Source organism: Lineus longissimus, chromosome 10, assembly GCF_910592395.1.
Source record: "Lineus longissimus chromosome 10, tnLinLong1.2, whole genome shotgun sequence".
Taxonomy (NCBI): Eukaryota; Metazoa; Nemertea; class Pilidiophora; order Heteronemertea; family Lineidae; genus Lineus; species Lineus longissimus.
In genome coordinates this window covers 1,468,028-1,491,660 of record NC_088317.1, presented here as the reverse complement: position 1 = coordinate 1,491,660, position 23,633 = coordinate 1,468,028, and the positions used below count along the sequence as shown (strand labels likewise).

Below are 23,633 nucleotides of genomic sequence, written 5' to 3'. Positions count from 1 at the left end.
ATGTAGTAAGCGATTTATGGCACGACGCCATGTAATTGGTATAAATTTGTTGAAGCATGTTATTCAAATCACTCACCCTCGATATACGCATGAGAGTCAGGATGACTCGCATCATACAATGTAGATTATAACGTGTTGAGCTTCGAGGCTATGATTAATCACTCAATTTGACAATTGAATGGTTAAATCTTTAATATCGTCAGCTATTCATAAAGATTTAAACGCATTTATATAGTCCCGGTTGATCAATAGTGCTTACTGGGAGGAATGGAACCTTTGCCTTTGAGAATCGGATGTATTATCTATTCCGCGAGAAAATAGCATTCTGGAATTTTCGGTGATTTCACACAGATTATGCAGCAGTTGAATACATGTTATTCCATCTGGAACTACCTAATGTAAAAAGGCTTATTTTGCCAGAAGCATGAAAAACAAACTATCTGAAGTGAAATACATGTATACTGACAACCTTTCAAGCCACTTGGACTTTATGCGATCAGCGCCATTTTCTCGCGCAACGAACTATAGTTACCACCGCGGAGGACGAAGAAACAGTTTCAGAAACATGTACAGGATGACCAAGGTCAAGGTCAATTGAGCGAATGACACACAATGTATATTCCAAAAGTTCACACTGTTACGATATACTTGAATATCCAAGTGCTGGAAGATCGTCTAACTCAGGGCCCTGTTTCTGGTACAAAAACTGAGATTGCGCTGGTCGACCCTTGATGGGTTTCAACACGTTTGGTAACTTCATATCATTTCTTTTATAAATACTTTCAATCGCCTCGTACTCCGTAACATTTCGAGAAAGCTTATTCACTGTCAGACGACTTTTTCCACCATCATCCACGCCAACCGCCTCATCCCTTTTAATCTCGTGTTTTTTCGGAGAAACCTGGTGTTGCCAGTCGCCTCCATTTTGAATCACAACGCCGCCATTTTGTTCAACATTGCCGCCATTTTGTTTCCTGATATCACGCCTGTTCGGTGGATGCTTTGTCTTGATTGGTGCCAATGCCAATCTACCGATCGCCTGAGGTCTCTGCGACATCTTGTAGCGCTTCATCACCGTAACACGAGTCTTTTTCTGTCCCGCATAATTCAGAATCTTGATATTTTTCTCATGCGCCCTGATTCCTGATCTGTAATCCTCGGTGAGAAGTCCATTTGGAGCGTGGCGGTTGAATATCTCATCTGGAGTGCGCCCTGTTCTAAATGTTGGCGGCGAGTTGTTATGATGGAGCGTGCTCTCCACCCAATCTCGCTTAGCATCGTCCACCTGTTGTGCATAGTACATCCGCCGGTTCACCGCGACGTTATAAAGCGTAATCCAGTCCAACGGATAACGTCGATTCGTCCTCTGATTCGCCATAGCAGAAATGTGCACTAAAATATTCTGAAGCAAAAAAGTATCACTCCACAAAGTATTTACCAATGTGCTAACCGAATTAGGTTAAATTATACCTTTTTTTTTCAACGTTTTGTTTTTCTTGCGTCTTTAGCATGATGTGTTTATAGAACTGTTTAGAGCGTAAGCGGAGAGATTCAGTTCGTAGGCCCAATTAGTCTTTGGTCTCCGCGGGCCCCGCGAGACGTTGTGTGGAGAAAACGTCATGGCCCAACGTCTTATGTTTTACGGTCGAATCCACGCATACTATCACAGCAGAATATCTCCTATACATCGTATCTATATCATTAACTGTAGATCTCAGAATAGATATGGTACAATGAATTAAACAAGCGGTATTCCTTTATGTATCGGTGGGTGCAGGCATATTAGCCATGGTTCGCGGACCAGTACCATAATTAACGACTCTGTCACAATCTTGAGCGAGACACGCGATATTCGAGATATTGTCCAACACAAGACAGAAGACATGCTTCATACCGTATTTTCCCAAACTTGGCTGAATAGTATGGCCTCCACTTAAAAAACCTTTTCATGGGAATCACCACTAACATGCCAAATGAGTAGGCCTATCAAAATCACCGATAATAGGCTAAGTGAGGTGTGAATGATGAATTAACGGCCTCTCGATATCAAAGAGGTATTAAAAACAGGACGACAAGTTTTCACTATGGGACATTTAATGGTTCAACTGAGCCATTCAGAGCACTTGATTATTGTTCGTTTGAATCGGGTTAACTACAAGCACAGTGATCGATAATCTTAGTCCTCGCGATTCGATCGCCAGTGTTCCGACCTTCCAGAATACAATCTTTCATAACATCCCTCACTTCAACCCTTCCCGTTCAAGAAGCAATAGTGCGTATTGCTAATCAAATGTCGCCTACCAGAAGTTGAATACTGACCACGAAACTTAGCAAAAATCTCCGAATGCAAAGTCATCTCTTACATATTGAGGACGCTCATACGTCATGAGGATGAGAATAGTCACTAGTTCCGCAAACTCCCTGATTCCCCGTCACCGAAGTCTCCTGTTTGTGGTGTTTCGCCGACCAGTACCAACAGCTTACTCGGGTGAATCTCCAAAACTTCCGCCAGTGTATGAAATAAACCCAAATCTTTATGACGAAGCAGCTGACCCGCTTCCTTATTTACCAAAATGGCGGCACTGTAGCTATCCCGTGATCGTCGCAGTCTTCCGAATGGCGACCTTGCGTTATGGGGAGGCCTCACGAGTGTATTTATCTGGTCGCTCAAGTCTGTCACCCAAAGCGCTTGCACGTTACTCCAGGGATAAAAGAAGTGCTTCAGCGCTGTGATGAGAAGTTCAGTTTTTACATGACACTGGCAGAGGGTGATGTTTGGCAACGATTTCAATCCAATGTAAATCGCTGATGAGAAGATCGGAAATCTCTTCGAAGCGATTGTGCAATACGCCTTATTCGACTCAAGCTGGAATCGCATCGAATTCACATTAGGCTGATGAAGTTCTCGGCACCTCCTTCCCTTAAATTGCAGATTCCGATCGAGTATTGTTGTTTCTGATCGGCTGGGCCGTGTCACCCCATCTCCACTGAGGATTCTCGTGATCTCATGATGCAGCTGGCCCTGGTCGATTGTATTGCTTTGCTCCGAGGTCGATTTCTTCAGCGGTAATGACGGAACACTTTTATCATCCGGAACATCTTTGCATCTGCTGCACAATTTTGTCATCATGACCTGCAGATCGCACCATCCTTTCGGGTCGCACCGATTGAAACTTGAAAATGGAATGATCCCATTCTTGTTTTCACTCACCGGGATATATTTCGTGAATGTCGTAGCGTCGTTGAAATTCACTTTATGGGATCGTGATGACCTTGAACGGGATCCGTATCGGTGGATCAACCCCCCAAGCGCCGAGTCGCCGACCTTGACCTCATGATGGCTGACAGCTTTGGTCGTTACCCGATGATTGTTCTTTAGCAGGTCGGTCACTGACGCGTCCTCCTGGAGAGCAGAATCAGGGAAGTCCCAGATGATCTCCTTCGTGTCTGAACTTGAGGCTGCGCGAACTAAAACAGTCGAGCTTGTCGTCCGTGTGCACGCGCCGCTGTCGACTCCTAGAGAAATATTTGCATCTCCGGCACCACTGGTGTTCCTCAAAGGAATAAACAGTTTGTCTTCAGTGCAGCCCTGGTCGTGGTAATCAAAAAACATAACGGAAGTCGGCAGGTGCTTAAGGTGGCCTTTTTGTGGAATGTACTCCACGCGTTTCGTCCCAAGCAACTCGCCACGATCGCCGTATTCGAAATACGTCACCTCTTCATACTCGTCCTCTTGGGCGGGAAAGTCACTTACGATACTGTCGTCACTCGCTGAGGAATCTGTTTTAGTCAGAAAAATACCATTATTAGAAAATTACAATGGAGAAACATCAGGTTTGGGAAAAGTGACCGATATGATATAACGAAAATTCCTCCTTCTGCAAACATGGGCCCTTCTTTTTACTCATTTTACGCATACAACGTTTTCCTTTCTCTTTCGCCGAAAAATATATAAAAGGCAACAGAATGTAACTGTTGGCCTTGGATTTGCAAGATATATCCAACCACCTCACAACACTTGCAAAATCATTATTCGCGAGAATAAGTATGAGGAGGTGCACGGAACGGAATTCGAACATTGTCATCTTGGTTACTTAGATCCCAAACCTAATTTGTCCCTTCAAATCACAGCCGGTGTAACATCTGTGGTTGTTCCCCATGTTTCAGTGTTTCCAAACAATAGGCAGCTAGAGAGACCACGACTTTTCAATAGGGGGGATACACAGAAAAACTTGTCAATCTAATTTTGAGCGTTCCCAAACAATGAGGGGAAACACTCAAAAATAGAAACACTCAAAAACATTACACCGGCACAGAAAGCATTGGCAAAATGGCTTCCAAGAGAATCGACTCGAACTTTAGAACAAATCCGCCATGTTGCTGACATCATTGGCGCCATAAACTATTTCATTTGACCCTGTTGACCTCGATTCTAAAAACTTTTTCAAAAAGGCCATTCAAACGTAAAATCAACTGCAAACATTATCTTTTATATCACTGAGGTATATACATACGGTATATTGAGAAAAATCTGTACAACTATCGAAATATACGATTACTTGGAACTATTTCGGCGAATCACTCTGCCACCTGCGCGACCTAGTCACAATTGCGGCGCGTTTTCAATATGGCGATGACGTGAATGGTATTAGAGGGATGTCATCTTGTCATGCATCACCTGGCTCGTTGATAACAGGCAAATAAAATATCCGCGTGAGCATGAAAGCTTTGACGGTACAGCGCTTAGAGTGTTAGACCGTGGTTCGGCTGGTCACGAGTTCGACTCCCGGTGGATCTGTCAAATTTTTTTCTCTTGATTTCTTCATTATCTTGTTATCTATTCATTCACGTTCTTGTTATTATTTTCATTTTCATCATTATCATTTTTATATCTTGAAGAAAACCACCGAAACAAACCTTTTCAAACTGCAGCACGCACTGATTCCGGGCGTTCGAGTACCTCGGAGGATGATTCGTTGAAAGAGGCGTGTTGGGACAGAGATCCCTCGGGTCTCGCGTTGACCCAAACCGATTCCACACAACCGCACCTTGACAAACTCTCCGATCAGCTGAACATCCCATTACAAACACCCTGTTCTAAAGCAAACACTAGCTTGATTTTCACTTAAAGACTGGTGTATTTAAGGAACGATACAAACACATGCTCTAGGAAGATGAGATGGTCATGAGATGCAAAACTAATAGGCCTATCATTATGTCGCTTTCCGGCTTACCTTCCTCCAATGATACGTCAGGTGATGGATAGGTGGGGGACACATACACACCAAATGTACTCAGTAAACGACGGAGGCGACTCTCACTCTTCATCTTGACCTGGAATCGAAAGCATTACGGTATATTGATATAGTTTACGTCAGCCCGTTTAATAGCTTTAGATGAGGGTCCCTGCATTTTCCCTCCCGCTATTAAACGTTTCAGTGGTTGCACACCGACCCGACCAATCAAGTGAAAGTCGATGCGCGGTAGGCCTACCAACATCTCTCATGACATTTAAACATTTGACGAAATATGATAAGCTTGGAGGTGCATTGAGACAAATGAGACGGCAGTACATAACATGAACCTGACATTTCATCTTATATCTCATCGCCGTTCACAATCTTTTGACAAAACTTACCGCAATTTAGAGCCAGCCAACGGTCGACGAAAAGGTTCCGCTCAGTTAAACCATGCGCTGACGTTGACGTGGAGTCAACAGTGCATGTAACGTCACTGCAACACTTTTGCCATATGGCCCGCCATCTAATTTGGCGCGAAATCTTATACCACATGCACACGCTGCGATTTTTGCGCAGCTTGTAGTCGTGCGGCGAAATCGCAAGGTACTGAGCGAATGAATGGGGTACTCGCGCACCTGCTGTGTGCGCTGAACGTACTTCGATCCTTAAAGGGAGCGTATTCCTGTCTGCGACAAAAAATCGCATCTGCTCGATGTGATCCTGGCCGAATCAACCGAGTCTGATATAGCCTGGGAATCTGACCCTCAACTACCTCGATTCTAGGTTCACTAAAGCAACAAAAATATGTCAGCCGAGCACTAGGCCCTCAGGCCTCTTGTTTTCTCTATCTTTCCCTTTGTCATATCTTGTACTCATGATGGGCCCTGCCATTAAATCTAGCTGACCATCACATGTAGTGGTCAAACTTTGGTCCCACACATGGTGCAGTCTGTACCCCCCTCATCTCAATTCAGTTTTTTTCCATTTCCTGTCAATGACTTCTGCCTTTACTTGTAAATAACAATAAGAAGTTATTGTATCCTGAAATATTTTTATTTGTTAAAAGTCATTTTGACATTTGAAAATATCACATAATACAGGCAACCCTGTCCCTAGTAGGCCTGAGAAGACCTAGGTCAAGATTAACTGGACAGATCATTGAATCTCCAACTAGAACAGTCATCTGTTGATTCAGTCAGTAAAAATACAAGGTGTTAAATAAAACATGACCCAGTTACAAGGCCAAAAATTATGTATGCCTACCAAAATGAGTTAAAAATGAGACGCTCTTCGAATGTTTCGAGACCACAAACAACACAACCCATCTGGTTATTACATTTATCATGCACCTGGAAAAAGTAGAACTTTTTGATTATCAAGAAGGTGGGATTTGGCTTACAACTGTGCCATGTTTTATTTAACACCCTGTAATGATGACCTTACTTCAAGTATTTACGCACATGTTTCTTATTTTCAGATCCACTGTATGTTCAGGCATCAACTACTCCCCCCCCCCCAAAAAAAATCTCAGCCCTTCTACCTTTAATGCGTAAAAAATAAAAGTATGGCCCAAAACATTTAACGGCACAATAAAAACAGATATGTCATAAAATGTTTTTTACAAATTCAATAAGATTATAACGGCACCTATCAGTCAGTTCTCATAAGTTTACGGCACCAAGAGAAAAACACATTAACTTGGGGGGAGATTTTAGTAATTTTATCAGCAGAGTTGATCATTGGCATCTCGGATTGTCAACTTTTATAGTACAACCAAAGGACAAGTCACAATCAAAAATGGCCCAGTCCCTTAATAGGGCGTATTCGACATGTGTAATCTCAAGACCACCTTTTTGGCCCCTAGCTCCGGCCATTATTCTCCCTTTATTGAAATAGATGTCCTTCATTTTCCACTCGTTCTTTTTTATCCATAGACATGTAGGTTGAGCACATTCTGTCCTGCAGCAAAGGCACAACCAGTCATTAAGACAGTTACCGCCAACACACACCCCCCACACCCCCCACATCACCACCACCACCAAATTAGCATATCAGACCTGTGCAAATTAGAATTTTACTACTGAAATATACAATTTAGAACAGTGTTGAGCAATACCAGCACAGTCCAACATTACAATACACCTAACAGATCTCAGATCTCTAGACTATGCTGCCAGTATATACAAATTAATGACATTATTTACAAGATGAGAATATTTCCTTGGTAATAAACAAATCACATTACATCTGTTCTTAACAGGTTACGCTGGTTGCAAGTTCCAGAGCGCATGATCTTCAAAGGCTGATTTTATGCATGCTCTTGCCGTCCTCGGGATTCCACAGGTTCCGCTGGCTGTGATGCGACCGGCGCAGTTCACTCCTGAAGTAGTCGATCGTCTTGTTAAGACCGAACATCATAGGCACCTGGCAAAGAAAAAACACTACATTCTTAACTTAGATCACAGCCCTACTATCCTCAGTGGACTAACTCATTGCACAAATTCATTACCTAGAAGAGTCTTTTCTCTGAACCTTGTCACAAAGATGAAGCAGGCACCCGAAACGTATCGATATCAAAGAGGTACATCCACATCTTTCAACTTCTCAACCTTGTGTCATGTTTGTGTCTTGATTACATACCTTAGGTTCCCATTTCAAATAGGTTTTTGCTACGGTTATATCAGGTTTTCTTTTACGAGGATCGTCCTCCATGGCAGGTTTATTAACAATGGGGTTGGTTTTGCCTGGAAGAAGAGTATGTGTAAGAACTGAGCGATGAATTCAGTGTTTATCAAACATAATTGGGAAGATTTCAGAAGACGTTGAAAGATGACTCGGCCTCCTCCTAAGATGGCACCAAGCTTCCTCTCAAGAAGCTGATATCAAGCATGATAGATTGTATCAGGGTGTCTGTCTGAATCAGAACAACAAGATATGGATAGAAAATGAACTACTGGTAACAAGAGCATAGTTCTCCAGTAGTATGATTCTGGAGCACTGACATACCATAAGTTCAAACAATATCAACTTACCAACTAGTTTTCTGATAATAGTGGCAAACTCCTGTACACTGTACTCATCTGGGTTGCCAATGTTACAAGGTTTGGTATAATTGCTATTCATTAGAGCAATCAAGCCACTAACGAGGTCACTAACGTATTGAAATGAGCGTGTTTGGCTGCCGTCGCCATATACCTGTCAATCAAACAATAACATGAGAAGCATCAGCATCATGAAGAACTGTCTACTTTAATGGAAAAAGATGTTCAAACCACCTGTTACATATCTATTACATCTCAATCAATACAATCTAGAATCTAAAATCCTTTAACATGGTCTACTAACACGTCCATGTAACAGCTTGTAATACTTGATTTCAATCAAAGCTTTCAGCAATGTCATACAAGATATACTGCACAGATTAGATAGAACTCACTGTTATAGGCTGATTCTGTAACGCCTGTAGAATGAAATTGCTGACAACACGGCCGTCATTCATGTGCATCCGTGGGCCGAATGTGTTGAAGATTCTCGCCACACGGACAGACACCCCTTCTTGTTTTTTATAGGCATAACACATGGTTTCTGCGACCCTCTTGGCTTCATCGTAACAAGCTCGGGGGCCTATTGGATTCACGTGACCCCAGTATTCTTCTTTCTGAGGATGTTCTTCAGGGTCTGACAGAAAACAAACAAAGACGATAGAAAAACTAAGAAGCACTTCTTCTGTTCACCAGTATTTGTAACTTTACAGACTGTAGATCTATCCAAAGTAGTCTGTTAAGAGCTTTAGTTGAGTATACTGGTACAAATAAAGTCATCCCTTCAATGAGAAAATGGTTGTCCTTACCTCCATACACCTCTGATGTGGAAGCGAGCAGTAGCCTTGCACGAGTCCTCTTTGCTAGCCCCAACATATTGATAGTACCGACTGTATTGGTCTTTATGGTCTTGATCGGGTTGTACATGTAGTTAGGTGGAGACGCTGGGGAGGCCAGGTGATAGATCTGGTCAACTGCAACAGAAAGCCATTAATTAATTGGTTGGCATAGCTTTCAATGCTCTGGATTGAATGGTGTCAGGACCACTTGCTAACTGTTTCACACCTGCTCGCCCCAGCTGCAGAACAGGTCTGCTTCCATCTCTTCTAGATTTTTGCCGCTGCCTCTATTTGCGGCCCATCTGCAACGCTGGATTGCACAATAGGAATTGACACAAATTGTACTGCAAATGTGCCATTGGCACCCCAATGGCATCAAACAACTATGTAAATCAAATAGGCATCCATACCTTCAATATAGAGTGGGTTAACAATGTCATGGTGTAAGAGCTCGAAGTTTTCATGTCCAATCCAATGCTCAACGTTCCTTTTCCTGCCAGTGAAGAAGTTATCTGCCACAGTGACTTCATGACCTTCCAGCATCAGACGGTCAACGAGATGAGATCCGACAAACCCAGCACCTCCAGTTACCTAAAATTGGAATAATAATGTCAAATCATAATCAATAATGTGATCTATGAGATGCATAGAACACCACGCAATCTCTCTCCATGAAACTCAATAATCATAAGGTTGATTCTCATTGGTGTATTCCTTGAGTTCATGTTGGGTTCAATGCGGTGTATTAGTATCCATCAAGGCTGCAGTTGTTACGATATAATGTTCACTCCATGTCTGATCAACTGAACTCTGGATATGCTGAACTCACCAAAATTCGTCGCCTATCTTTATAGTTAAGAAACTTAACATCAGCAAATGTCTTCTTCCTAAAAAAGTGAAACATATTTTGGTGAACAATAGTCCTGGACTTTCTTGAAACTACTCATTGCCAAAATTATTCAATATGGATGCGGTTTGACACTGTAGCTGCAGAAAGTGTACATTTTTATAAATGACTTCAGTATCTCTTCTTACTTTTCCCATTAGCTTTGGCCATTTCTGGGTAGTTTCAATGGACAGGAAGGTCATCTTTTAGCACAGTCCGGAAAAAGCATAGTAAAATTCTGTAAAATTTGAGTGACTCTTCTACTTAAAAAACATAAATTACCCTTTTTCTAATTCAAGAATTCTAGCATTGAGCTTTTCGATTTCCATCGCGTACTTGTCCCCTTGATATGTCGCTCTCTTGTCCAAGTCAAGCTGGTCACTCGAATGCGTCAAAGAGGGAAGACCAAAGTATGCTAAAAAGTAAAACAATTTTAAAGTATATACTCTCTCTTCTCATCCTCCGTTTTAACTTTTCCAACAGTTGTGACAGAGCCTTACAAAGCCAAAGGGGCTAGTAATTTTACCACCAATTAACTCTTCCCTAATGAGAGTAACTTACAGTCTAGCTCCAGGATCAGGGAAGGGTTGTCCTGGTACCTGTGCCAGTGCCATCATAAAGCTACAACAGTCCGCCACGTCGACGACGGGTATGATTGATGACATCACATGTATGATTGTTGTATGTAGGGATATCATAGGCCATGTCCTCAACAAACGGTGCGGTGCAGCACCAACTTATTTACCAGTTGCAGCAGACCTACAACTGCTTACCGAAAATCTGCAACATCAGTGCAGCCAATCCTGTTCCAATCAAAATCCTCATTCTCCTGGTCAAGAAAACCTTCCAACAGAAAACCATATCATTAAACTTGCAAATTCTTATGAAATTAGCAACATGCTATGTCAAAGTTCTGCCCAAGTTTGTCATCTATATCGACACAATGTTGGAGATACAGAAATGAAGGATTATCTTCGGTAGAATTTAGTTTATTAAGGAAAATTTATAGATTTTTTGGGAAATTTTTCCAGTTTTTCTCAAATATGGGCGCGGCCATGACACTTGGCACTTTTATAAAATGTGGATTGAGTTGAAACGTAAAAGGTAGTATCAAATCAATATTTAGAAAGAATAACACATCAAAAAGTTTATATGAGCAAAATCCTTAATCTAATGAATAATAGTTCCTTAAATTGGTATAAGAGGTCCTTATGTTGCAAAATAGAGAGCGTTTTGCAGTCGGTGTGCCAACTTTTGTGTTCCACAATTTTGACTCGCTCGAAATTTTGCAGTAAGCGCCGGCTGGTGACAATTTGTTGAACTGCATTAGTCAACAAAATGAATGAAGCCAGTGGACTTGATCACTTACCTGATGATATTTTGCTCCATGTCTTCAAATTAGTGTCGAAAGTTGACTTGTTTAGTGTTTCTCAGGTTAATGAAAGGTTCCACCATCTCACAAGTGACAGTTCTTTAGTTAGGTTGGTAAATCAAGCTGGAAACCTGCTGGCTGCTGCTCGCTGTTCATACTCGGATGTCGTCGAAAAACTGCACATCAAGACCACCTGTCTAGATCTCTATTGAACATACTGTTGACAGTCACCAGGAAAAAAAGTGTCATTGCTCTCCTTCTCCTAGCGGTTGCATTAACATGTAGGCCTAGATATCGATATTGGTCTTATAACATGCATGTCCATGTTTATGGGCTCCTTGCCAAATACCTGTAACAACGTACTTCGACGTCTTCGTAGGTCAACTATACTTTATGTCGTTTTCTTTGAAGGTCATGTGACTTCACTGGCGATCTCCACCATGAGGCATTCCAGTGGTTCAAAACAGCAACAAAAGCCACAGGACATTACGTACAGAGACTATGCATGAATCAGATGTTCTGGATTCCTCAACAGAAGCTCTACCCACCCCTCGCAAGATGTCGGAACCTGGTTGAGTTACACGTCATTGGTACGAGCATCTGCAGTGAAAATGTTGGACGTCTGCTGCAAAAAATGGACCCAGGCACATTACATGTTCTTGCCTTGTCTATAGAGCATTTAGCAGACTTGTCCACAGATATTTTCAGGTCTTACAATGTGCTGAATGTAGCTCGATACCTCCGTGCTCTGACTTTAGATTTTCGTCATCGCCGAAAGTGTCATCATCATGGCAGGGGTGCCACTGCTGGTGAGGGGTCACTTCTCCAAAGATACACCATACACATCGAGACTGAGCTGCCCGAGTTCTTGAGCGCCTGTCGAAGACTGGTCCGATTAGATCTATCCTCTGTGAATGATCGCAAAGAACTCATTGCAAATCCTGCACTAATAATGCATGACTTTAGTGGTGACCTCGAAGATCTGTGCTCCCTCACTGAACTCTCATTACAAGTGCTGTGCTACCATAATTCTGAGGTCGTCAAGTTTCACACCTGGCTGCGGGAAGGGTTGTTACGACTGGGTGTCCATTTCAAGGGCCTTGTCCAAGGACCAACGTGGGTGCAGAGCTATCGAGATGCAAAGTGTCTTTCAGATACAGAATTCTTGAAGAGAGAATGTCTTAAGATATTTCCTCAAGTGCCACAGTCTTCTCACACTGACTTGGGTGCAGCGAGAAATCTTACATGTTTGATAATCATGGGGTCGATAATCAACAACAGTCAAGTACGCTTAATCGCTGAAAACTGTGTGAAGTTGGAATCTGTGAATTTCTCCCAGTGTCAGGACGTCTTTCTAGAAAAATCATCGGATCATCTTCATCCCGGTGATGAGATAGAGCCAGGAGTTCATAGGGTTGATATATGTGGCTTCCAACTACTGATAAAGAACTGTACAGATCTACGCCACGTCAACATAAGCGGGATCAGTGTCTACAATCATATCAAAGCCAAAGAACTTTTCGAATCTCTCTCAGAAATCAAAGGTAAGAAGATATAAGATCAGCATACTGGTTCTGCAGGACTGGTGGAGTTGTGTCTTTAGGTATAGGAGAAGATACATGTACTTTACATCATGTTATTAAAATATGTAGTTTACAATATTTGGTTGACGCAAATTGGTTGAGTGACCCCCCCCCTGCGATTGTAAGTCAAATTGTCCCCTGATTTTTATGTTGTTCCCTTCTTTTCAGGTTTACTTAGTCTTTCAATTTCAACGTCTCTCCTTGGTGCTGTGTTAGGAACTCGTACAAGGCGAGGGAGCACGATGCATTCTCTCACTGACGGCTTTGGACCAGGGCCTAGGAAGAGGATAGCTCATCGGGTATGGATCAGCCATCCTGGTGGTAGTGTAGAGTAGCGACGAGGAGTTTCCAAAATCTATCTAATTTTGCAGGTCTTCAAAGTATGATCTGACAATCACTTCAATGTTTGCCTTTTCATTTAGTGTGTTCATCTTATCCATTATATAACCGATAAAACATCAGATTGCTTTCCTTCTTCAGCGTCATGCAGATGCAACTGGGGGTCCATTTGATGAATTTGTATCACAGACGCCTCACATGGAAGAGTTTGAAATCCTCAGCACGGTTCATGAGACTGACTCCTTGATACACGAGTGTGGTCTGGGGTGCTTCCATGCTTCATCTGCCAAGTAAGTACAGTGCAGTACAGAGGTTAAATTGTATAGAAACAACTAATTTGGGACCAAAATCACTGTCCCTGATAGAGAGTTTGTCCTGCTAACTGAGGTGTTCCTGACTCCTGTGAGTAACGGACCTTTTTTCCATCGTTCCAGCCGTGAAGACTGGTTTGTGACAGACCAAGATATTGCTTGTGTATCAAAGTGGGGCAATCTCAAATCACTGACTCTCTCAGGACTTCTCGGTAAGGTTTGTTTGGTTCGAGAAATTAAAGGCCTATGTTTTTTGCCAACACTTGTTTTGTCAAGTACATAGAGATAAACATTGCTGTTTAACATGTCACTCTGATGGATATTGACCTATGAGAATCATTGACCTATCTCAAATTCTTGCCAGACTTAGTATCTAACACAAGAGAATGCAGTGCTTTACTGAGTTGAACAATGTTGTGCAAGAAGAGAAGACGTACCTGTTTTGAACAACTGTGTACAAACTTGCTGTGACAGTCATGGATTGTTATCATTTCAGGTCTAAGTACGGGTTCGTGTCTCATGTCCATTGCTGCTGGTTGTCCAAAACTACAGCGACTGTTCATTGATCATATTGGTCCAACTGGCAAATGTATTTACGAGCTTGCGCTTCTGGAGGCATTACAACACTGCCACAATCTCCTTGATCTCAGGTAGGTTCACCCAATTTGTAGCTGGACCACATTTGTTGAAACAGTATTGAGTCCTCACTTGATCTTGGTTCTTTGACCACATGGGACCAAATGGCAGATATTTAAGAAGTTGCTTTTGTTTGGGCACTGTGACACCACCGCATCATTGCTGTCCTTAGGTAGGCTGTGCCCTGATCTTCCTTGACCCCACTGGTCTGACTTTTAACGCATCCACGAAATTGCCATCATGAATTTCATATTGATCATGAACAATGTCTTTTTACCTGTTTCAGAATCGAGCAGCCCCATTTTCGCTTCAACCGTCAGTTTGGTGCGTCTCTCCAAAAGTCTTCTCAGCTAAGGCGGTTGTGTCTCATGGGACGAGACTCCATATTTGATGAAGCTGCCGTTGCAGGGTTATTCGAAGGTCTCCCGGACCTCGTGTCACTACAACTCTTCCCGAGCGTTAGCCAGAAAGTCTGCAAACAGCTAAAAGACACACTGACTAAAAGGTTTGTACTGGGTATGAATACAGTGAGCCAAGAGTCAGAGTTTTCTGGTGCTAAACTGATCAATTTGAACTACCTGTAAAACTTCACATATTTCTAATCAAGTTTCTCATCTCTTTAGGTGGCAGCCCTCTTGTCCAGCCCTGAGTATCGCAATCTCATCGCTCTCGTTTGGCAGTAGTCTCGATGATACTTGTCTGGAAAAGGAACTCTGGGGGATTCCCGACATCCACCTAAAAGAGATGGTTAACTGCGCTTCCCGCGTGGCTACCGTCTGGCCGAAGAGGATAGGGGAGTTTGGCCAGACAACCCAGTGTTGTAGACATGTCAGACCTGTGGCAAGCTGTGGTGCTCATTCGTCAAGAACTTGAGGAGAACCTTGCATGCTTCTGAAGGTGGTGCTCTCTTCTATGCTTCTCAGGTGTCAACCGTCTGGCTGAAGAGGATGGGGAAGTTTGGGCCTGTGGCAAGCTGTGGTGCTCATTCGTCAAGAACTTGAGGAGAACCTTGCATCCTGCTGAAGGTGGTGCTCTCTTCTATGCTTCTCAGGTGTCAACTGTCTGGCTTAAGAGGATGGGGAAGTTTGGGCAGACAGCGCAGTGTTGTGATGTGCATTCATCAAGGACTTGAGGACCTGTCAGCTAAGGGGTGTTCAGCTCCGAGTTCTAATACCCTTGCCTTGGTTGCTCCGATTCAACTGAGATCTGGATTTCTCACATCAAATGGTCTTGCATTTATTTTCATGCAGCTAGTATTACAAGAAATGATAAAACCTGTGATTGTGCTTAACTGTGATGCTGTATTCTGTAGATTTTATATCTTTGCTAACACCAAGTTGCTTTGTATAAGAGTTATTTTTTGCATGGAGTCTGTCTTGAATAGTGTCTCCCAGGAGAATCAGCATGTTTGCCTGCATGTCTGAAGCGTTGCGTAACTACATGGATGATGCATTTTTACAATGGACTCGTAGCAAACCTTCTTTTTGACGATTTTTTCAGTTACAAGAATTTCTGTACTTACAGCCAAGCATTTGATATATTGTAAGAGCTTATGTGGTGGAAATATATCATTGCATGTGATATAGCCTCGTTGTTCCTTCTTCACTGTCTTAACTTGGTGACGATGACCATAAATGACGAGGACCAACCAAGCATCTGGCACACTGGAAGAGCATCAAACTTGTCATTGGAGGCTCGGTCAATTCCACAGGCCCAAAATGGCTAAGAGTACATGAAATGTACACTCCTTGGTTGGGAAATGTAACAAGGTGCTTCAGACAGTTCAGTTGTACTGTATAGAAAGTGCTATATCAGAATTTCATTTCCACAGCAACTCTCAAGGTCACAAACATTAAAAGGGTTGATAGGACGTCCAGCACCTTTAAAATTGTTCGTCATATTGGCATCACAACCAACCCAAATCCCTGTAGAGCCGTCATCACAACAGGGCCATCAGTGTGGCATTTTGACGGAGCCAATGTAGCTAGCTACAACCATTCACTTCCAAATGGCCAAAACATATTTTAAAGATTTGCCAAAGCTACCATTATACAAAATTTCAGCCATCCAGCCCGAGCAGTTACGAAACATGCTCCGCTTATGGAAGCCAGAGGGTATCCAATGGAAGCCAGGGTATCCAATGGAAGCCAGGGTATCCAATGAATGCCAGGGTATCCTATGAATGCCAGGGTATCCAATGGAAGCCAAGGTATCCAATGGAAGCCAGGGTATCCAATGGAAGCCAGGGTATCCAATGAATGCCAGGGTATCCATCTGCTCCCCACAGAAAAAACTAAGAAAATACATTTTACTCATAATTGCTTTATCTATTACCTCTTAGGAATGTCCCCTAGCGTCGGAGACACTGATACACCACGTTTAAGCTAAGCCATACAGAGGTACCCGTAACTATTATATGTACGCACACAACATTTAAAGAAAACACTAAGTAAATGTCTCATCAAGAATGCAAAGACTAGTCTCTATCAGTTCTAGGAATTTATACAGTCAGACTGCACTAGTTCACTGGACAACATGCTTGAACCAGCTTGTATGTAAAATATAATCCACGATACATATACATCTTCTCATTTTTAAGAATGAAATGTCTGAGGGACATTGTGCTGACATGGGGCAACAAGAGACAGTATCATACTCGAGTTCAGTAACCAAGATCAAACTTCTCTCATATCAGTTGTGTGCTCACCCATGTGACCTAAAAATCCCCCAATTCCTCTGAAATTAACATGATTTTCAATAACTAAAACAATCATTCAAATCAGTAGTGCAACAACTTCACCTGTAAAGGTAACTTACTACACAGATCTCTGAACTTCTTGAAGTGATATTCACTATCAGGAGCACCATCACGATAAACATATTTAATCATTGAATGACATTCTGAAGACTTTTTATAGTTAGTCTATTTGTGTGACTTCTTTTTCGTAACTTTACCGCAACCGTTCCTCAAAGTTTTCCCGAAGCTTTTTCCAACTGAAATGAGTGCCAAATGCATGTTACAAAAGAAAGAAGTCACAAAGCTAATCAAAAAGACTCGTGACAACATATTGTCTTGCCAGAAGCAACTACAGCATTTCTCAATTATCAGCATCATCAACATCTTCATCATCGTAAAAACTCTCTTGTACTGAACTGACAATCTCATTACTACAGCTCTGCTCCATCTTGTTGATGATCGCAAAGTTCTCTAGCGAACTAGTACACGATGGCACCCTATTCGATCTCGACAATAATGTCCTCTTCGGCGACAGTGTCACCCGCCTTGAAGTTCACAGATTTCACCTTGCCGTCTTTGCCAGCCACGAGACTATTTTGCATCTTCATGGCCTCCAGCACGCACACTTCCATGCCTTCAACAACCTGGAAAAAACACGGTGAAAAAGTTTGTCAGGGAGGAATGGTTGTGCTGGTTCATCTGTTTGTTCATCTAACCACAACAAATTCACCGATGAGAGATTGGTTCAAGACATTAATGATGTAGTTGTACTCGAGACTTGATTCATGACTTACAAGTTGTCCAACTTCAACAGCTATCGACTTGACGAGACCAGGCATTGGGGCCATGATAACCTTAGCATAATCAGCTTGCACCTTCTCAGGCATGTGGTGGAGATAGGTAGCAGTTTTCTGGTCAATCACGTTGACGTTGTACTGAAAATAAAAAGACACATTTGTGAGATGATAAGTACCTTGCTGAGGACTACACAAAGTAACAAAGTCTTGCCCTCGGAGACCATCAGTGGAGGGAAAACTATGTGGAACACAGTAACACCTAGAAAGGACAAGTCATTTCTTCTCTGCCACAGGACTAAAGATAAGAGTACAGGCAGTCTAAATATGGAAGAAATGTACTCTATTCTGGATGCAAATGGTTGGCTACAACTGCAATGAGACACGTGGCCAAATATCAAACACAATGGAACAAGAAACCTTACCTTTGTTCCCAGGTACTGGAGTCTGATGTCACCGTTATTGAACATCTTGATGTACTGTAGGATGGGCCTCCTGCCATTGATGTCTGGGTACAGGATCTTATCAGCCAGGCTGAACTTACAGCTCACCTTCAGTTCATTGCCATCTATCAGAATCTGAAAGTAAGTTTAGAGTTATTGTTTTTGAGTTGAAAAGATTTCACAGCAGGGAATTTCTCGGTCAGAAAGACAAGTCCTTTTGCCATGAGAGCAGGGAAGTTATTCAAACCATCAGATCACCAAGCACATGAATGGCTTGGAACAAATCAAGCACTTTTGTGTATGGATGCCCAATACATGTACAACAGACATTCAAAATCAGTACCAATCCAAACCTAAATCTTGCCCAGCTATCGAATACCCTGAAAAAGTTCCAAAACACACCTTGAATGAATGACCATCCCTCGTTACTTGAACTTTGTGTCTGTTCTTCCCGACAGCAACGCTCAGATTCCATTCCTCCACGTCACCTTTCGTGAGTTGGAGACGGTCCTGCGTTGAGAATTCTCTCTGCCGGTGGTCGGCTTCTGCATAGACACAGCAAGCCATCGCGGCCAGATCTATCTCTTCTTTGGAAGTTAACTGTTTACCTATGAGTAGGAGTCAAGAGAACATTGAGATCCAGTTACCGGTAAGCACGTCAATATGGCAGACCAGTAATACGGGCCAACATGCGATGTTTGTGACTTGTTTGAAGGCTAAATAGTTGAGTTACATTTGATAAAGATAAGGTGCTGTTACTTGTTATATGGATATTAATCTTTGAATATTCAAGATGAAGGAATGGATGAGTGATTTGTTGACGGGAGGTATGTCAAGGTTGCAAACCAAAAGCATGGGTGCACGACTCGGATTAAACAAGACTCACCACTGAAGCCATCTGGATAGACTTCTGGAAGATAATTAGTGCTGATGTCGCCCTTGACAAACCTCTCCTCCGTGACGATATCGCGCAGGAGTGAGATGTTGTGGGTCAGACCTCGGATAACGTAGGAATCTAAAGCTTTGGCCATAATGTTCAGGGCGTCTTGTCTGGTTGGTCCATATGTGACAAGCTGCAAGTAAAGAGGTGGTGGATTATCCTTTCAAATGTCTGGTTGGACCATAAGTGACAAGTTGTAAGTTTAAAGGAGGGGGTGGATTATCCTTTCAAATGTCTGGTTGGACCATAAGTGACAAGTTGTAAGTTTAAAGGAGGGGGTGGATTATCCTTTCAAATGTCTGGTTGGACCACAAGTGACAAGATTAAGGGAGGAGGTGGATGATCCCTTCCATATGTTATTTTCCTTTCTTTTGACGTTATCCCAATTTTCATTTGCAATTCTTAGATATAAGAAAAACATATTATTCTTTAAAGTTTGTCGCTGTACACTGGACATACCTTACAGATCATCGGATCGTAATAGATGCTGATCTCACTTCCCTCAAGGATACCACTGTCACATCGCACCTGAAATAGAGAAACTCAGTAGATCAAGTTCAGTCATTGCCCGAGAGTGGTGGAGATGAAGTGGCCTGTCTCTCGATGCACAGTCGGCCATGTGGCCAGTCTCTCGGTGTCCCAGAGGTGGCAGTTATGGAGCACACGCTCTGGTGTCTGATCTGGTGACCTCCCAGACTCTTCTTCATCATCTTGAGGTGGGCTTTACCAAAGTCTGCTGTGGTGATCTTTACCACTGAATCAACTGATTTGTCACATACCTGTGGCAAATCTGGCTCTTGATAACAAGTCAAGCGGCCGACAGATGGAAGACCAAAAGCCTTTGTGGGATCTTCAGCATAGACGCGGCACTCGAACGACCAGCCATTAACTCCTATGTCACTCTGCTTCAACATCAGCTCATGACCTGAACAAAATGAATAAACAATTAAAATTCATGAGCGATTCTGGCTCATATCTGTCAGCAGCAAAACTTAGAACATGAGTTATGACAAGCATAAGGAGCAGTTCAGAGACATGTTTTAGGAAGAAGTTACAAGTTTAGTGATATTCTAACACAATCTGAAGGACACATTCAAGATCAGACTTCGGCGTTGAACTTGATTTTGAGTTAAGGGTATGATTAGTCCTACAGGGCGTTACCGAAAAACACCAATGTTGGCGTGTCTGCTACGTTTCTTATCCTACCATCACAACCCCTGCACCAGGATTGTCTAAAAGTAACGTACCTCTAGCGGACCTCAACATCTGATGTACGATATCGACCCCAGTGATTGCCTCTGTTATTGGATGCTCCACCTGTAACCTTGTGTTCATCTCAAGGAAGTAGAAATTCCTCTGTGAATCAACTAAAAACTCCACAGTTCCTACAAAGAAAGGATATAGTGAAATTCCCAGTGAATTTTTCTACCCCAACTGCACACAAGACCAGCAGTTACCAACAGATCAATGAGAGGTCTAAAGTTTTCCACTTCACTAACCAATGTCATACATGTGCTACAGTTTAGTGTGACCACTCTGTTTCATTTGGAAATTGGGTCAAACTATTCTTTACTCCTTAACCAACCTACCAGCGGAGTTGTAACCGACAGCCTTAGCCAATGATATGGCTTGTTCCCCCATAGCCCGCCTCGTCTCCTCGTTCAAGAATGTACTCGGGGCCTCCTCAACGACTTTTTGGTTACGTCTCTGAATAGAACACTCTCGCTCGTTAAGGTAGAGGGCGTTACCGTGATTGTCACATAACACCTGAAATCAGCAAATTATTTGGATTTTCAATCACTCTTGTTCAGAATAGATGAACAGAAATGCATGATATTTACGACATGCTCATTGAAGAAGCAATTTCATCACTAGTTTGCATAGCGCTTCAGTGCTCAGTCTCCGGGACCAAGGTCAGTCTCCTATCATAGGTACTGGCCAAGGAAGGTTCCAGCTTATTGATATAACACACCTGTACTTCAATATGTCGTGGATTATCAATGTACTTCTCAATCAGGAGACGATCATCGCCAAAACTGGACCGCGCCTCTTCTGTGGAAAATCGAAAACCAGCTCTATTGTAAAGAGAAGACATGAATTCAATAAAAGAAACCAACTGGTTGGCAACAGCCTGTCACACATATACACAACTGACTAATCTTCAAGAAACTCGAACCTTATTTTGTTTGTACGCTTGAGATGAATACCCAAGTAGCTCTCAATCTGGAGCAATTTCATAACTATTACCAGCCATGCATATATCTGCAGGATCTGAGACAGAGGCAACTATAGTGATTGATTTACCTTGCCTCCTCATCATTCCAGGCAATTCGCATACCTTTCCCACCACCTCCAGCAGAGGCCTTGATCATCACAGGGTACCCTAAACAACATGAATACGAGTAAGTCACATACGATTCTTGATGCATTTGATTTTCAAGAGCATTTTACATTTCACCAGCAAGTCCATAACTCTTCAAGAGACAAAATATCAATCAAAATTTTGCCTGATAGTTAAATTTTACTCTAAGGACATCCAGGGATCAGTTACATCTCGAGCACATCCACTACCTACCTATCTCCTGTGCCTTGGCCACTGCCTCATCATCATTCTTGATCACACCATCAAACCCAGGGATACAGTTCACCTTGGCTTTATTAGCGATTCTCTTACTCTCGATCTTATCGCCCATAGCTTGGATAGCATGACTGTTTGGTCCAACAAATAACACATCATTTTCAGCAAGCTTGGCAGCAAATGTCATGTTTTCTGAGAGAAAGCCATAACCTGGATGAACCTGCACAGCAAAATAATAAATATTCTTTCTGCATCATTTTAGACAAAAAGATGTTAAACTGGATACAAAACATAAACGCCCCTCTCTTAGGGCACTTGACATTTTCCTTACAAAGCCAATTTTTTCCCCATATATTTTTATTCAAAGTTCACAGAACAGGCCAAATGTCATTTTTGAAAAAGGTCGCTTAGCCCTAAATTATAAGGCCAGCCCAATTTGGGAGGCGACCTCACTTTTGGTTATTGGGTAACACACCATCAGTTCAGCTTGTATTCAGGGTGATTTCTGAGTCAAAATGACGTAAGATATAAACAGTAACCTACAGCTTGCGCCCCGGTAGATTTCACTGCATCCAAGATGGCATCCTGGTTTAGGTAACTCTTAGATGTGGGAGCAGGGCCAATACACACTGCTTCATCTGCCATCTTGACAAATTTCTGAAGACAAGGAGAAACAAGAGATATTTAAAATTTGTGAGTTGTTTTACAATTTGATAATATCACTACATCAAATATTTTAAGGCGCATTGACCATTGTGGATTTGTGATGCATATTTACGAAAATAACGAAAGAAGAATTTTGGTCATCATAGCAGGGTGGTTGCATTACTGAGGTGGTCGCAAACCTGGATTTGATAAAGACGTAAGACCTACCGCATTTGAGTCAACATCACTGTGTACGGCAACAGATTTGATCCCAAGTCTCTTACAGGAGGCAATAACACGACAGGCGATCTCTCCTCGGTTGGCAATGAGAATCTTCTCAAATCGCTGAAAGGCCGGATTTTATATCATTGTCGGACTCAACAGAATATACATCAAAATGGGCCAGCCTGATAAATGTAATTGTGTATCACCCAATCTGAACGATTTCAAATTGGATTTTGTCATAGAAATATAAGATAGAAAGGAACCTGAGCAGTTTGTTAGCTTCCTTTCTTGAAGAAGATGAGAATGGCATCAGGCCAAATGCACTATGTGGTCCGGGCCCTCATCTGAGCGTAGCCATTGCTGGCATTGGGACTGGCACTGCCGCTACTGCACAATTGCCTAACATTTTGCCTGGGACGACCATGTCATTGTAATACAACTACAAGTATACGTACAGTTTCATTGGGGTCATGTTTATCATTCCAGTAGAACTCCCTGGCCAGAGGTGATGTACTGGAAATTGCTCGAGAATTAGCTGCCACCTGAAAGAGATGGGAAAAGAATAAAAAATTTCTGTCAAAATCTTGGGATTTGGACTTTGGACTGGAGCTGCAAACTAACTAACCAATACAAAAATTATCAATTTCATTAGCATCAATAGGCCTAGTTTGTTGTCGATCCATTGCATTAAACTTAAAAGATGAACTTGCAATATATTTTTGAAGGTGACACTGTCTAGACAGAAAACTGTGTACAAAATGTACAGGGTCACGGTCAACACACACAACACATGCATTTTGCACAGGCTGTGATCTCAAAAAAGCTGTCTGCAAAATTTACAACGATTTAAACGGTCTTTTCTCAGCGATGCAAAGAACAATCTTCAAAACGTAATACATTTACATCACATTCCTAAACAGTGATCACATATAGATGGTTGTTACCTGCACTAAACCCCGAAAAAGACATCTTTTAAGGGGTAAAACTGCGCCGAGGAGCGAAGAGCATCTGAAGGTCGCCGCCA

At 42.3% G+C, this 23,633-nt stretch overlaps 3 protein-coding genes across 3 annotated transcripts; 1 reads left to right on the top strand and 2 right to left on the bottom strand.

Annotated features, from left to right (window-relative positions):
- Positions 1-6,287: 6,287 nt before the first annotated feature.
- LOC135494542 (UDP-glucuronic acid decarboxylase 1-like) lies at positions 6,288-11,067 on the bottom strand. Its single transcript, XM_064782612.1, has 9 exons — positions 10,780-11,067; positions 10,289-10,421; positions 9,950-10,007; positions 9,531-9,711; positions 9,091-9,255; positions 8,677-8,918; positions 8,273-8,435; positions 7,881-7,984; positions 6,288-7,664 (listed from the first exon to the last, which is right to left on the bottom strand). The coding sequence occupies exons 1-9, from the start codon at positions 10,865-10,867 to the stop codon at positions 7,536-7,538; spliced, it is 1,263 nt and encodes a 420-aa protein (XP_064638682.1). The 5' UTR covers positions 10,868-11,067; the 3' UTR covers positions 6,288-7,535.
- A 277-nt stretch (positions 11,068-11,344) lies between these two features.
- On the top strand, positions 11,345-15,770 carry LOC135495021 (uncharacterized). The gene is made up of 8 exons (XM_064783409.1): positions 11,345-11,487; positions 11,790-12,922; positions 13,130-13,260; positions 13,442-13,590; positions 13,735-13,823; positions 14,108-14,261; positions 14,534-14,752; positions 14,871-15,770. Exons 1-8 carry the CDS (start codon positions 11,345-11,347, stop codon positions 15,118-15,120), a joined length of 2,268 nt encoding a protein of 755 aa, XP_064639479.1. The 3' UTR covers positions 15,121-15,770.
- Positions 15,771-16,572: 802 nt separating this feature from the next.
- Positions 16,573-22,723, bottom strand: LOC135494819 (propionyl-CoA carboxylase alpha chain, mitochondrial-like). The gene is made up of 14 exons (XM_064783107.1): positions 22,613-22,723; positions 22,283-22,396; positions 21,737-21,959; positions 21,466-21,544; positions 21,134-21,236; positions 20,751-20,928; positions 20,409-20,546; positions 19,941-20,086; positions 19,621-19,689; positions 19,108-19,294; positions 18,624-18,829; positions 18,204-18,356; positions 17,779-17,919; positions 16,573-17,628 (listed from the first exon to the last, which is right to left on the bottom strand). Exons 2-14 carry the CDS (start codon positions 22,382-22,384, stop codon positions 17,482-17,484), a joined length of 1,872 nt encoding a protein of 623 aa, XP_064639177.1. The 5' UTR covers positions 22,385-22,396; positions 22,613-22,723; the 3' UTR covers positions 16,573-17,481.
- Positions 22,724-23,633: the final 910 nt, after the last annotated feature.